The sequence below is a fragment of the Melanotaenia boesemani genome, chromosome 14 (assembly GCF_017639745.1).
Source record: "Melanotaenia boesemani isolate fMelBoe1 chromosome 14, fMelBoe1.pri, whole genome shotgun sequence".
NCBI lineage: Eukaryota > Metazoa > Chordata > Actinopteri > Atheriniformes > Melanotaeniidae > Melanotaenia > Melanotaenia boesemani.
Window position 1 is genome coordinate 10,982,738 of NC_055695.1, and position 16,035 is coordinate 10,998,772.

Consider the following 16,035-nt stretch of genomic DNA (forward strand, 5'->3'; position numbering starts at 1 on the left):
AACAGGACAAAGATGCGCGTCAGCCCACATTTTATTTAGGAATGTAAAAGACAACTTCAGCTCTAAATAAGAGAAAAGAAATATATAATTTTTCAAAAAGGATATCTATAAATACACAATGAAAAAATAAATAAAATAAGTGTTTGCTGTTTTTTTTTCTCAGTCTAGCAAATTATTAACTACTGAAAACAAGTTCTATACAGCTGTATGTAGGCATGCTAAAACGGCTGTAGAAATGCTTTATTCACAGTAAAATATCAGTGAAATATAAAATTTAGCAAAATCTACAGTTCAGAGGAAAACAAAACATGTAAAGCCAGAGCAATAAACACAGCAAATCTAAAAGTATGTACAATCATTGAATGGGTGAAAAATCTGAAAAATTAAAGTATTGCAAAGCTGTGGTCAACACACCAACTATTGCAAAGTTCAACATGTGTAATATGCAGGATTTATATAAGAACAATGGCAGATGTCCTGAAGTGGAGAGAAAACCATCTACACAACAGAAACGCCCTGATTTTTAACTTAAACCTATTTAGCTGCGTCAGTTCTACAAAACGCAGCTACGCAAGACATCACATTTTCTATTCTGCTATAAACAAGCATTCTCCAAGAAGAAAGAAAGTTTGTACCATGGGACGCCGCAAAATGAGCCTCATCAACACAGTTTATTAAATCTGGGGTCCAAACTGCAGCTGCTTCTCAGACAGAGAAAGATCAGAGCAATGCAAGATTTTGAGTGCATCATTGTGCAGTTCATTTCTGGGAACGAGCCCCCTTTTTTCCCCCCATTATGACATCATACATTTGGTAGCTCAAAGAGTCAAGATATAATGATTTATCGATCAGTCCAAACTTTAAAGAACAAATAACAACAGACTGAAGTGTCACTTTCAATGTTTTCAAATCTCTTTTCATTTTCAAGTCAGACGGCAGGTCAACTTCCCCTAAACTCAGCCTCTCTAAGCATCACAAAGCACTAATGGTGCATTCAGGTGGCTCTTGTTAATGCACAAACCTAATTTTAAAGCTTTTGAAGAGCCAACTAATCCCTGGAATCTGTCAGACCTCAATCATGCTGTAGTGTGCTAAACTTATTGCAGATGTGTGGTATATACACTTACATATTTATATATACACGTCTATCAGAAGCTGGGGGTAACTACAGTGTTGTATGGTTTGAATGCAGCACCGGCTGAAATGGGTACTAAATGTAAACAAGTTACAGGCAGTAGACAGAAAAGGAGGGAGATGAATGGAAAGATGCCCTTTTTTTTTCCAGCATCCCAGGAGCAGAAGGTGTAATCTACAGATTGTTTACATGTTAAGCCATTCCCACTTCTTTTTTTTTGTGCATCTTCCAACACAGAAAGTAAGCCAAATGGGGTGTTTGTTATGTTTTTTTGGTGCAAAAATACAAAAACCAGTGATGAATTCAGCTTTACTTCCATTTAACTTCAGTGCATCTTTTTGAGCATCAAGCTGCAGGAGGGGCTTAAAAAAACAAACAAAAAATGATACACAAACCCTGCTGTTTATTTTGAATAAATTTCACAGTCCTGCTGCAGAAAACACTCAAATTTTCGAAAGATTCATGCAAGCAACCGAATAATCTGCATATATATATATATATATATATATATATATATATATATATATATATATATATACACACACAGCAAATCTAAAAAAAAATAAAAAGTTCAGTATAAATTCTTAAGCCTTTAAAATATGTAATATTGCTAAAATAAGGGACAACCTGTCACAGAGTGCTGCAGAAAATCTAGTCCATGTATTTGTTACTTCAAGATTTGACAGTTGCAATTCCTTATTGGGCTGTACCAAACATGTCCTGAAATGCTGCAGGGAGAGTCCTGAGGAGAAGTAGTACGAGAGATCATATTTCTCTAGTTTTAGCTTCTCTTCATTTCTCTTTTTCTCTCCCTGGCTAAAAGTTTTTGTTCCTGTTGATTCCTCTTTCAGGTCCTCTCCTTAGCTAGGGCATTTTTTTAATGAAATGGCTTATATGAGCACAGCGATTATAAATCGGACTAATGTGGATTTGTTTAATTGGCTTGAATTGATTATGTCTATAAAGTGCCTTGAGATGACTGTTGTGAATTTAGAAATCTTTAGTAGAAACAAATACTCAACATTACTGGCTTCTGCTCAGATCGGTAAGTAGGATTGTTCTGCACAAAGCCACACTTGAAGCTGCCATGACTAAGCTGCATCCTAATGTGTCATTTGCAGCTAGACTGCTGTGATAAATGTGTTTAGTAAGGAGGCAAGAATCACATCTCTCAGCTGACCTTTGATAAATATGATCATTTCCTCAGCTGACACTGAAGCAGAGGGACGATTCACTCCACATGAGAGACAATAAAATGGAAATAATGAGCTTAATAAATTATAAAGAGCTGAACTTTAGTTTTAAACCTGTCTGCAAGTTCACATGTTTCCATTGTGTTGGAGTGTGTGTGTGTGACAGCTCTACAGGTGCCTGCAACATGCAGGAGTCTAGCAGACATAACCAACACTTCACTGAGCAGACAGAAAAGAAAGCCAAAAAAAAAAAAAAGATAAATCACTGCAGGTTGGGCAGCTGAAGGCAGCTGGAGTTTTCAGTTTTTTTTAGCCCGACCTAACCTGCCAGTAGCCCATTTTTAGAGAAACAAACACACACTCGTTATCAGCATCACAGCAATCAAGGGAAAATAGAATTAGTGAGAAAGCATTAATCAAGATGTGGACACAAAATGGTTGTCATAAAGACACATCTCCACCTAATTAGCAGAGTCTGAACGCCAACAGGAAGACGCTTAAAATATGCTTTTACCCACAGTTTCTTGCACATTATTGCAGACAACCAGCTGCACGATGAAATTCAGAAACTATATGGAATTACCAAGATTTTGAGATGATAGCAGTCTGAAACAATTTAAGTCATACTGACAGATTAGCCAAAACACCTCCATGAGTACAAGTGCAACACTCACTCCTACACCATCTCAAATGTCTCTGAGCCAAAGAGAAGGCGACGGGACTCGTCCAAAAACAAGTCACCTTTACTATAACAGCAACCACTGCTTCCCATGAAACACAACACTGTAGGCTGATGATTAAAAGCTATTGTAAAAGCAACCAGGTAACATCTGCCATCAATGTGATCAATATTTTTTTTTTCTAATATCACAGTATGATACACTGTATTGCAATGATCTCACTGTTAAGCATGGTGGAGGGAGCATGATGGTTTCAGACTGATGACAGATGCAACAAAACACTGAAGCAAGCACACAAAGAAAGCACCAACAAAGGTGAAAATTCTGACCGAAAATACATCTGGGATGTTGTTACATGAGCTGATGTGAGTCGTTTAATCCCCACATTTTAGAAATATGGACTTTGTGACATTTTTACAGGGAGAAATGCAAGTTACTGAATTCAGTCCAAATGTTTAGTGCAAGTTCTCTTGCAACTGCACCTTTTTTTTAGGTGCAAGGTGGAGAAAATTTAGAGAAGCATCTGTCAAGTTAGCAGACATGTTGGGGAAATTCTTGTCTTGTGCGGTGGGTCCTTGGGGAAAAAACTGAGTGATCGCAGACAGAGTAAAGGGAAAAGTGCTTCAAATCCAGTAACAAACATATTTTTATACAAAAAAACATGCAAAAAAGTGGAAAATGCAATAAAATATCTGGTCTTATTCTTCTGGTCCTGCTTCTTATTCGTGAGTGGCCATTTTAAGTTTCTACAATAAAGAAAATGAAGAAAACCAGAGGAAATGCAAACATATCTGAACAAAGAGTTTAAATTTGAACAATCTGATCTGAAAATAAACAGAACAGACTTTCTATGTCTAGCCCAAATGATGCATTTGTTCTACTGGCTGAGAAATGAAAATGTTTTGCAGAGGCCAAGTCACTGTAGCAACACAACACATCACAACACCACACCACACAAGGTCTGTCTGTCTACGAAGTGATGAGCTTCAATAATCCCAACAAACTGGAAATGGCCTCAGCGCTCTCAAACCTGGACTTGATAAAGTTTGTCTTCAGTAGTTTAACACAGCTCTGTAGTACATAGCAATGGTAGTTTTAAAGAAAAAGCTGATACAAAATACTAATGAAATAAAATAAATGAGGCATACTTGATGAAAACCGACTGAAACGGTCAAGCCAACAATGTGTTTGAACAGAGGAACCTTCAGACTCCACCTTATACAGACAAGCATCTTCAACACGGCTTTCACTGATATGAAGGTGAGAGCAATCGAGATGATGGAAGCACCGGATGAAAAATTAGTTGAAGAAATGCAAGAGAGGGAAAAATGCAGACAAGCAGCCGCATATCTAAGAGAAACACCATCATGCAGCCAATTTGACCACAATTAACATTTCACCAGGCAGATGGAGCACCTCCCCACCAGTCTGTCCAGTCTGTAGCAGAAAGGCAGTTGATTAAAAACAAAGGTTCATGTGATGAAGTAGAGCTTTACAAATGTTTGACTTTTGCCATTTTAAATGTTCAAGGGTGTAATGAGCAGTTATAATAGTTTTCTTCAAAATATGAAAGCATGCATCATGTTTTTTTGTTTTTAAAAAAAAACACTACATAAGTTTCCAACCTTAAAACTTTGTGCTTCTGACTGCTTTTAACAGCACATTGACATCAATCGTGCACATTCCTGGAGCTACTGTAGCCCTGCTGCATCCCGTGGCCGAGGAACAGCATTTCACAACTTTTATTTCAAGCTTGGGGCATCACGTTACAGCTGCCTAACCGTAACCCTCACACCTGAAGATCAACACACTAGCTGTTTTAAACACGCACTATGGTGGATTTAGAAAACAAACACAAGAGACAACATCAAAGGCAGAAAAGGAAAAAAAAGGGACAGAGCAAGAGAAAAGACAATAGTCCACATTGGACTGACTTTTACTGCTTGGAAAGAGCTCAGAGAAAAGACAGGATGCAAGATGGATGTCACATTAGTTGTCGTTGAAACTTAATTTGTGTTTCATGCATTTACTTAAAAAAAAAACAAAAAAACAAAAAACTGAATTTAAAGCCTGATGTTGTGGTTATTAAAAAGAACTCAAAACATCTAGAAAAAGCTTCATCTGGAGGCACTGGTTCCAACTTTTTCCATTAATGACGCAGCTATGGAGTGAAAAAAAAAAAAAAAAAAACTAACAAAAGATTTCAAACCAGTAAAGTTATAGCCTGACAGAAATGCAAAGACAATTTACTTGAATAAGAATATAAACCAAACATACTGCAGAATGCATGCTAAATAGAAAATATACTGAAGGATAAAGCAGAGAAGATAATATTATCTTTAGGAATAACACATACTGACTTATGTTTAATGTTCTTGGATATGCAGAGACCTGGATATCAACTAAAATCACATTCAACCCTCTAAATTCAAATATAAATAGTCTGTGTGGTCTTTTTGCATGGTATTGCCTAGCTACATAACAATGAGAAGTAACAGGATAAACTGTTCATATCTTTTACAAACACATACAAACTACAGTATGCAAGGATGCTAATTAGACCAATTTAAACCCTTACACAGGACTTTTCCTAAAATATTTAGGTCAAAATGGGTTCACTTTGTTTCTGTCGGACAACATTTCCTGTTCTCTACTGGAGTCTTTCCTTTGACTCGACCACACATTCAATCCTTCATGGATGTACACTCGACAATAAGCTGCAGTTTAAATGTTTAGACCGTTAACTGCGTGTTTGTGTGTATTACCCTTAGTTTAGTAGTTAATAATTTTACGTATTATTACTCGCTCATCCCTCCTGTTATTGTGAGTGAATGTGAACATCATACCCATCCCATATAGGCAAGCCGCCCCCTCAGTCCTGAGAAACTCACACCACTTATCTGAACTGAAATGATGTGCACGCATTATCTCATCTCACGTGCTATTGGGTTTCACAGTGAGAGTGTGGTTGCCATGGAGATGTGAGTACTATTCTGCTCAGACATATATATCATAGATAGATATGAGCAGAATGCAAAGATAAAGGTACAAAGAAAGAGAAAGCTCTCCCCATGCATATGAGCCTGTACCAGTATATTATGGCTAAAAACATTTCAGATTAAAAACAAACAACTTATACATTCATCTTTCTACAGCAGTAGGAGCTTTTGTTATTGCTGCTTTGTTCAATAAGAGTTTTGTGAACATAAACCATGATATGAAAATAATAAGCCCCCCTCCTCTGTGACAAAGACGAACTGTCTGCATACTGACTGCGCACTAATATTAATAACTGCAGAAGTACAAATAAGATAAGAATAAATAGTTTGAAGTTCCGTCTTTAAAAAAAACCCTGCATGAATAGCATCTTATGTGCAGAAAATATCAGTGCAGAAAAACTTGTTTTCAATCTACTGCACACTACCTTCATGGTGTACTGTTTTATTGAACATACAGCTGCAAATCTGCTCTAACCATTACACAAAAACAGGAAATGATGCAATATGTGCACCATGCACATGTGATCAGATTGGGACTTTTAAATGTCAATTAAATGTCACAGAGAAATGGCTCAATTTTCTTTTTTTTTAATCCACAAATGTTACTTTATTTGCTCCTGAAGCTGTTTCATCACCTTCAGTTAATAATTTTCTTTATTTGATCTCAGCAGCACACACATTTATGTTTTGTTAGTGACTGTGGTGTGCAGACTTAATTACTGCAGTGCAAAGACACTTAAAACCTGCTTTAAATTAGCTTGTGCTGTAATCTAATGAGTTAAACGTTTGTGGAAAAATGGCATCTGCATGTGGAGTTAAAGCTCCTGTTAAAGTCCAAAAAAAGGTCCAAATGTTTTAGTTTGAAATAAAAGAGGAGGACTGTGCCTTAATATTGGGCTTAAGTGTTAAAGCCCATACATTATTACTCTATTCACACATTACTTGGATTGCCTTGGAATATTATATTACAAATATATAACAGTATATTGTCGACTGAGCAAAAAACCAAATATGACTTTTAATAAATCTTCTCCATTTGTGTTTTACACTCACAAAGGAGCTTAGAAACACCCATTATATTATGATATTGTCTGTTATGCATGGCTTCATATACTTTATATTACACTGCAGTATTTACACAAAGGTCCGTCTGTCGAGGGAAGCTGTTGCAAGTCATCACAATTAAGGGCTTTAAATTGGATCAGGCCCTTTTTTTCCTGATTAAATTTCCCCAAACCTTGGGACTGAAATGGCTGACACTTCCTACAGATACAGCATAGCGACACAAACATAACACACACGTACACTCCAATTCTCAGCTGGGAGATTTAAAAGGAATCAGGGTAATAAAAGGCAGTGAAGCAGGAGGAAACAGATGTCAGTCTGACTGAAGAATCAAAGCGTGATTGTGCAACATCAGACATGTTTAGTCTTCAGGAAAAGGGAGGCAGAAAGGGGGAGACCTGACTGAAAGACCAATCCTAAGACAGCTCGAGCGGGCAGACAGGTCACCTGCTTGCAAATACAAAAGCAGCTTGTACATACAGATACGATATACTTTAGTGTACATTATATTAGAAAAGAAAACATACAAGATAATAGTAGTTAGGTACAGTTAACACACTGACTTAAAAACAACAGTTTGAGTTAAATAGTTAAGGCTTAAACAGGACAAAAGCAACATCGTGTATGTACGTGTACATAAGTGCCAAAATCAAAGAGCACTATGGCTTGCTTTCACCTAAGCCATTTGCAACCCTAACTCTATTTAACTCAGTACCTACTGCTGGGATGCAAAATGGCAGCCACAGAAAGGCCACTAGAGGGAGCTGTGACATCCAGCTGATTGTCCCTCCCTCCCTAAATTGTAGGCTTTAAGGTGGTTTGGTTCATTCAGAGCCTCTTCCTCTTAAAGTAGTCAGCATACTGCCCCCCGAGGCCCTGGGAGTGCTGCCCGATGTAGGTACCCTCCGATGATGGCACTTCCTGCACAGCCAGCTGAGGATACTCCCTCTTGATGCCCCTTGTCTGGTTCTGTTAAGACAGACATGATGAGAGAGGAGAGGGAAGTTTAAGTATAGTTGTGCAATTCATGTGTGGGGGAAAAAAGGATCAGCCATCAGCCTCCATTGTTGTAAAGTTACTGATGGAAAGAAAAGTTTTGTTTTAAAACTTTAAAAAAGAAAGAAACTAAACAAAACAGCATCCTCTTGGAAACATTTATATCTTGCCTTCCACTTTTCGGGAAAAAAGTTTATAAGTTGACATGCACAAGGCAATGTTGACAGATGTACATAAACAGTTTTTGTGCAAGTAAGCATGAATGCAAATTTGTTTAAGACTGAGCTAAGCAGGTCTTAGCCTCAGAAAGAGGGGCCACAGAGGCTGTCTGCACAAACAAACATAGATCTTTGCAGAGACGAGTATTGGCTCTGATGTCTGGATCTGCTCGTTTACGTCATTATGCTTTCTCTCTGTGAGTCTCCTCCACCTTCTTTCTGAGTGGTTTTTACAGTCTTTAGTACAAGGTGTAAGCTTGCATTCCTATTCAAGATTCATTTGTTATAACTGGCTTGCTTTTTTGCTTTCCTTCTTTCTTTTTATTTTTTGGTTTAGCCTAATGGGTGACAGAGCAGAAAAACTTCATGGGCTCTGTTGCCTTTTAAAGTGAAAAGAAAAAAATCATAAAAATCAACAAGAAAATAGCTGACAAGACAATTTTGATCCTATTGCTGATACTGTGTGATCCAGTCATAATAAACACATTTACCTTTGCACTTGTACCCTTTTCATAAAACAGTCTCAGAGAGCCGTCTTCCAATTACATAATATTCTGCTTTTTTCCCCAAGAAAAACTAAATAAAACAGAATGAAGCTGTTGTCTTATCAAATGTGATAAAAGACACTTAAAAATTAGGTCCAGCTTTCAGAGAAAGGCCTGGTTGTCCTTGCAGGTGAACAGATACTGTTCCATGATCGACAAAAAATGCAGCAGCTTCTTCTTGCTGCTTCACATCAACATTTTATCTTCAGACCATTTTCCTCTGGTTTGTTTGCTTTCATTTTGAAGCAGCCAGAGAGGAAAAAAAACATTTTTTGTTTCATTCTCTATAATTTAGTTTTAAAGCAAACAAGGATGTCCTGGCCACTGTTGAACACCGGTACAGCACAGCTGTGTAAAGCAAGTCTGTATCCATGTTTATTCTGAAGAGGATGAGCCTGTTACACATAAAAGTATGCAGAAGAAATTAGTCTGGAAGTTCAACAATGACTAATAATTCCTGCTGACTGTCTGCTGTCAACAACCAGAACTACAGGTGAAACTGAAGGTGAAACTGAAGCATAATGGAAAAAGAAAAAATCTGAAAAACCCACAAAACAGTCAAAAATGTTTCTCCACTTTGTAATCTTTTTTTTTTTTTTTTACTCACATAATAGTAGGTGTTCCAGTCCGTAGCAGCGGTGTGTGCATGTGTGACAGGGTTCGGTGTGGCTGCCGCTGGGTGTGGCGCCCCCAGGAAACCGGGCATTAAAGGAATGGTGCTGTAGGCCGGCAGCACGGCGGCGGCTGGTAGGACGGCCGGGGGCGGGGCTGCGCCGTTACTCACCGCATGCAGAGCAACTCCCAGAGGCTTACACACATCTACCTCCTGCAGGAAAGACACAAACACAAATCATAAAAGCTTTATACTGTAAAAAAAACTATATTCAGACCCAGAAGTAAAACATTATCTCAAAAAATTGAAGCTTTAGTTCAGTTTTGTTGTTTTCAGATGGCAAATTATTATTTGGGAGTTTATGACATCTAATAGTTTGCCAGTAAGAGACCATCGTTCTCTGAATTATTTATTTGTTCACTTTTCTGGTCTCTAGTGGTTCCTGTGAGAATAAATACTTGCTAAGGCCCAGTCATTCATCTCTTCAGCTGTTATATGAAGAAAAAAGAAAAAAACTAAATCAGAAAAATAAATAACAAAACAAGGATGAAGACAAAAAAGCATGCAAGCTAACCAAAATCTTTGAGCAAACACTTCACACAAACACTAACATTGATTCAGGAAGCTAACCTTCAGGATATGCATTGCTTTTTGCCTAAAAGTTGACACAGATCCCCATGATATAACAGTCTGAAGCCCCACTACTGAACTTTGGCAGATTTAGTCACTTTTGTGGCCCCTGACGAAACCTTATTCAGCACCCATCTTGCATCCTGTCTCTTCTCTGAGCTCTCTCTTACCAGTAAAATTGAGTCCGATATTGACTATTGTTTTATCTCTTGCTCTGTCCCTTTCTGTCTTTCTTTTCCTCACTGTCTCCGATAATGATCTTTTGTGTTTCTTTAATGAATCAGCCACGGTGCAAGTGCTGTAAAGTGATGCTCCGGGCCAGAAAAAAAGCTTTGGGAGGGCAGGGCAACAATGGCTCCAGGAATGTACATATTAAATGACAGTGTACCACAAAAACGAGTCATAAGCACAGAGTTTTAAGGTCAGAAAGTTATATAGTGTGACTGTAAACTGATGAGTCTACAGCATACAAGTATACACAAACAGAGCGGATAAACTTGGACCTGGATGTGTGTGGAGATGGCTGGTATCAGTTGCTGGGTGCAGAGTGATGTGTTCCCTCTAAGAGGGTATCAGTATCATACAGAGAGGTCATCCTCTCCAAATAAACATGCAGACAAACCTTGTGTGCATGCCAGTATGCAGATTTGGGGCATGCAGCACAGATAGTTCAACAGGATGAGAAATGTTTTGGCTGAAGTTTGCTTTCGAGATTTGGTTTCACATAAAAGCTTCAGGTTTTGTAATATGAAGGCCTACAGAATTTAAATGACCTAATAGTTAAAATCAGCTGTTAGACTTAGTGCAGATGGTCTATACAGGGCCCATAAAAAGAAGACCCACCACTGTAAAATCTTGTAAAATCTTTGTCTACATCATCTGTAAAACTGCAACCCAGTTGTTGGGTTGTTAATTTAATGTTAAGTGCCTTGAGAAGACTTTTTGTTATAAGCTGAAACTAAATTAAAAGACACTGTTTTGACCAGGGGTACCCAAGTTCGGTCCTCGAGATCTACCATCCTGCAACTTTTAGATGCAACCCTTCTCCAACACACCTGAATCAAATGACTGGCTCGTTACCAGGCCTCTGCAGAGCTGAATGACATGCAGGTGACATTTGATTTAGGCGCGTTGGAGAAGGGTTGCATCTAAAAGTTGCAGGATAGTAGATCTCGAGGACCGGACTTGGGCACCCCTAGTTTAGAGAGAAAAACAAGTTGTAGTTGCTGCAAAACATCAGTCTCCCCAAATCCTTTGGAAACGCTGGTAGTACCATATGAGGGCAATGTTGAACCTTTTGAACATCTCAACACAAGGACAACAAACCCAACAGAGATGGCAGGATTAAGCTTTAGGTCTGCTTCAGTGTCTCTATTACCACAAACATAATGACTCAACTGTGTTTGTCTTATTCTTACATGTCAGCTTGTTGGCCTTATCTATTTTAAAGTAACGAATAAAAAAAGATTATTATTGTTACAAGATGCACAACATATTCACTATGTCAGAACTGATTTGCATGAAGGCAACCACCTCAACCTTTGCCAAGTTTTTCAGGATTTTGTCAAATCCAACAATCTCTTTTAATTTTGAATTTTTAAAATGTGTACAAAAAAAAAGTCACAGATAGACCCGACTACTGCTGAAATGTAGAAACATAGTGGAAATCATATGTCACAATCTGTCATAGAAATCCATTATATAAATGTGAAAGAAGTTTAGAGTGTATGTCTGTGTTTTCATACCTTGCTGGCGTAGGCCTGGTTGGTTGTTGCAGGCTGAGTGTAGTACTGAGTAACAGCCTGCATGTAGGAACTGTAATCCCCATAAGATGTTGCTGCAGCAGCCTGGAACACAAAATTTATCATAACCTAAGTATTGTGAGAATCCTTTGACACTAGAGAAAAAAAAGAATATAGCAGCTTTCATTAAAACAGTTAATTGACAATTTAATTGATGTTTTCAGTCTTGTGGATAAATCTTAGTAGGTTTTAACTTCTCTTCTCACTTCTTAAAGGCAAAATGTTCTCAGTTGTCCTTTAATTACTTTATGGAATTTTGTTTCCTTTATCAGTCAGTCCAGTATCAGTCAAAATTTTGGACACACGTTCCCATTAAACCGAATGAGAATGTGCATACAAATGTTTTCATATATGGAAAATGCCAACATAGTTACTGTGTGTGTTACCTGTGTGTGCTCCTTGCTGTAGTCTGCAGATGTGCTGTCCTGTGGAGCAGCAGTATTGTAAGTGTGTGTTTGTGCTGCTTGGTACTGCTGGTACCACTGCTGCATGGCCTCCTATGACACAGACATCCACAAGCAAATATCAGGGGAAGACTGAACAGAGCACACACACATAACGTTCGCTCAGTTGTTTTCTTGTCTTTGAGGATCTGAAACCTCCTTCTTCTCCTTCTCATCATCCTTCGTTCACCATTGTTCTTGCTGACAGCTCTCTCTTGCTTTCTTCCTTTGTCTTGTCTTTTCAGACAAATTAAACAGGCTGTTTTATTGGCTATCTAATCATGACTCATTTGTTTGGAAGAGTAGATTGTAATTAACATTTAAAATTGGGTTTCTTCTTGCTTCAAAATATCAGATATGCCACTTGCTGCTGGAGGAGGCACAAAAACAAGTGGAAAGAACAAACAGAGTGACAGGAGAGAAAGAAATGAAGGACGAGAGGAGCAGACAAACAGCCAGTAGGAGAGCTTCATGACTTGTTTTGAATGGAGGGTTGAGAAAGGAGGGGAGCAGGGACAGATGGAGACACAGTGCTCACTGCCAAATCTACTCTCATTCTGTCTGTCCAAATATCCAAACCCATTCTCATCTCCTCCACTTTCCTGCCTAGTTACAGCTCACCATCATCCATCCACTCATTTTCAATCATTTAATCACTTCATCCCTCGCTTAGCCAGTTGTGAACATGGCCCATCATGGCACATTTCTTCATTTCTATATGCGTAGTGAATCTGCTTGTGTAGTACCTGTGAGTAGGCTTGGTTGTATTGGCTGTAGTCAGTGGAGGTATCGGAGGTGTACGGGGCAGGAGCTGTAGCTGTCGCATTGTGGGAGAAGGAGCTGGATCCCTGGGACACAACAGGTGTGACCGGGTTGCCGAAGGGCCCAGAGCCAGGCTGTCCTCCCTGGGCTTTGCTCCCTACCGACCCTGAGCAAGTGGCACAGTGTGTGGGTTCAGACGTAAAAACTTGGAGGATAAACTTAAAATTCTCCCCTGAGCATGTGTTTAATTTTTTTTTTCAGAACAGTAAAAAGGTGGCTGTGAAATGTTCCTCTAGACTGGACGGCAGCCGTTCAAATGAAAGCTACATCTACAGAAACTACTTGGCACAGCTGATACATGTTCAACTCATTAGCGACTGCATAAAAACCTCCTGCCTGAAAGGCTGAATAGATGTTTGTCTACATTGACACCTGATAGACACCTTTTTGTTGTATATTTGTGTACTCACCTTGCAGAACAACTCCTGGCATTACACTGGCCAGGTTTAGGTAAGGATTAGAGGGCAGTCTCACTTCCTTAGGAGGATCTCCCAGCAAAGAACTCTGACCACTGTTTGTCTGAAGAGAGAAAGATGGATTTTAATTGTATTATTTAAATACAGTCTTTCTGTTCAGGGGTTGTTTAAAGTAATCAACATAAGACTTTAAATGAGAATTTTATGAGGTGTTGAAGAGCTTAAGAGGCAGCAGAAACCTGCGAGGAATTGTTCTCTCTTAATTACACTTTCTCTCCATTAAAATACTTTACAGAAGACAGCAATGGGACAGGAATCGGTTCCCTGAAGAACTGTGATCAGCGCTGTCATTATCTCTGCACACTGACTTATAACGAATGAACAGGTTAGAGTAGCATAGCAGTGCTGGATTTAATCAAGGCCTAGTCAAGGAGAAAGTAAATGCAGGTGTAGAGACAGGTTGGCACGAGCTGTCAGAGCTGGAGAGACAGCTGGGGAGGCAGAGGGGCTGACAGAAGTTTTCATACTGTATCATAAAATACGGGTGAGAGAGAGGTGCATTTTGGGAATCTTTCTAAGAAAGAATCCTCCTGGGATTAAGAGTGTTTGCTTGCATGTTCCCTCTGTCTGGGTTTTTTTTAAGTAAGGTTGAGGGAATGAGGAATAAAATAAGGGTAGGACTGAGAGAGTGAAAGAAAGCGTAGTTAGATATTATAGCAAGTATTTAAAGTGACTTTTAGTGAATTCATTTCTTTTTTTAATAGCTAATATTGTGGACAGAAGCAAAAGAACTATGCAGATTGTTTCTGCAGATTTAAGTGCAACAAATAAAATTCATAGGCTTGTATGGAAACTAATTACATGAGTTATACAGTGAAACCTTTGCCCCACAAGAAGTTACAATTAGCATGTGTATGAAATCATAACACCTCCGCTACATACTGAGGTACGTTGTGTGTTTTATGAAAATGCAGGAGTTAAAATAACTCTTGGGATCAATGAATCTACAACTCTATATTAACAGCCACAATATGCTTTACAACATACCTTGCGGACATATTCATGAAATAATGAGACCCACAAGCGGACCCAGAGGCCTGAACTGAAAGAGACATGCAGAGCAAAGACTGCCCTTAAGTGCAAACAGGAATGCAGAGTTGGATCAAATTTAGGGGACGGAAGCCACAACAACGTCTTCCAAAAAAAAAAACAGTCCAGAGTTTCTGTGAGCATCTTTAGGCACAGATTTATGCACCAATTTACTCATCATGAACATGGATCAGGAATAAGTCTTGTTTTGTTGAGGTTGATGAGTCCTCATCACAGCCTTTATGAGTGTTGGACCTAAACCTTTCCAGCCATGGAACTCAATTCACTTTAGCCTCATTTATAAAACGCCATTTCACAAAGAAATCTCAAGGCCCTTTTCTGGAGACCGCTCCATTCAGTATAATTCATTGTAGTCTAATTATGATCATATTAAAACAAATCCACTACATGATCCACATTAGTCCAGTTTATAACCATGTTCACATAAGATCATTTATAAATAGTAACTGAATAGTAAAATTTTGGTTTATTTGGAAATCTCTGGCTAAAATATGTTAAAGCCCCTTTCGGAACTTTGGCGCCCCCTAACAATGGCTTTTTAGCATCCATCTGACATCCTGTCTCCTCTCTGAGCTTCTCCAGCCAGTAAAAGTCAGTCCAGTGTCGACTGACTGAATCAACATGTTGATAGCTGTAAGTGAAACACAGTTCTAATGTAAAGGGATGAGAACAACAACCAAAAAAAAAAAAAAAAAAGTTGTGAAATGTGGTTTCTCAGCCTTGGACAGCTCCAGGGATGTTCATAATAAATGTCAGTGTGCCATCAAAACGAGTCAGAGGTGTGGAGAATCAGATTTATGATCAGTTTATGCTTACAGACTTTGTGTTTGTACTTGTACTGTGTGAAGAGTCAAGCCTGACCTGTGGAGGTTTAGGGCTGCAACAACAGTCAGTGGACACTTAGTGGATTATTACTGCAGAGCCAACTCTTTCTTCAGTTTTCACCTGGTAGTTTTATAAACTTTTAGAGAGCTGGGGTTATAAGATACACCAAAACTACCCAGCTGGCGTGTTCCTGCTATGCTGTTGTATGCCCCTAAAGTCCTCAGCTGCTACCCATGTAAGCTGCACAATTTAGCAATATGATAACTCAGTCCACAGCTGGAAGATGAAGATGCTTGGCTGGGTGGTTAATAACATTTCGTCTGTGATATGACAAACTCAAGGCAGTGATTTATTTTAGCTTTACTCAGACTTTGAGCTTCTATTCTTCAAATAGACTGAATTGAACGTAACTTCATTCTTTTAGCTCTAAATCTGAAAACCTTTACAATCCTTCAGTAACTGCTCTGTTTTACATAGATAAATAAATGAAAAAGAAACCTGGCTACAATTTGGCAACTTTTGGAACAAAACAACTTCAAGAGA

The 16,035-nt window shown here is 38.7% G+C and overlaps 1 protein-coding gene across 3 annotated transcripts in view; it reads right to left on the reverse strand.

Moving 5' to 3' along the window:
• Positions 1–13: 13 nt before the first annotated feature.
• raver2 (ribonucleoprotein, PTB-binding 2) overlaps positions 14–16,035 on the reverse strand; it is a 96,395-nt gene continuing 80,373 nt past the window's right edge. For all 3 annotated transcript variants that reach the window (XM_042005244.1, XM_042005241.1, XM_042005242.1), the window contains exons 11-16: positions 13,552–13,660; positions 13,066–13,247; positions 12,263–12,373; positions 11,820–11,921; positions 9,439–9,657; positions 14–8,041 (exon numbers count right to left, since the gene is read on the reverse strand). In XM_042005244.1, the coding sequence (XP_041861178.1) occupies positions 7,901–8,041; positions 9,439–9,657; positions 11,820–11,921; positions 12,263–12,373; positions 13,066–13,247; positions 13,552–13,660 (864 nt within the window). In that variant the 3' untranslated portion in view covers positions 14–7,900. The remainder of the gene's footprint in view (positions 8,042–9,438; positions 9,658–11,819; positions 11,922–12,262; positions 12,374–13,065; positions 13,248–13,551; positions 13,661–16,035) is intronic.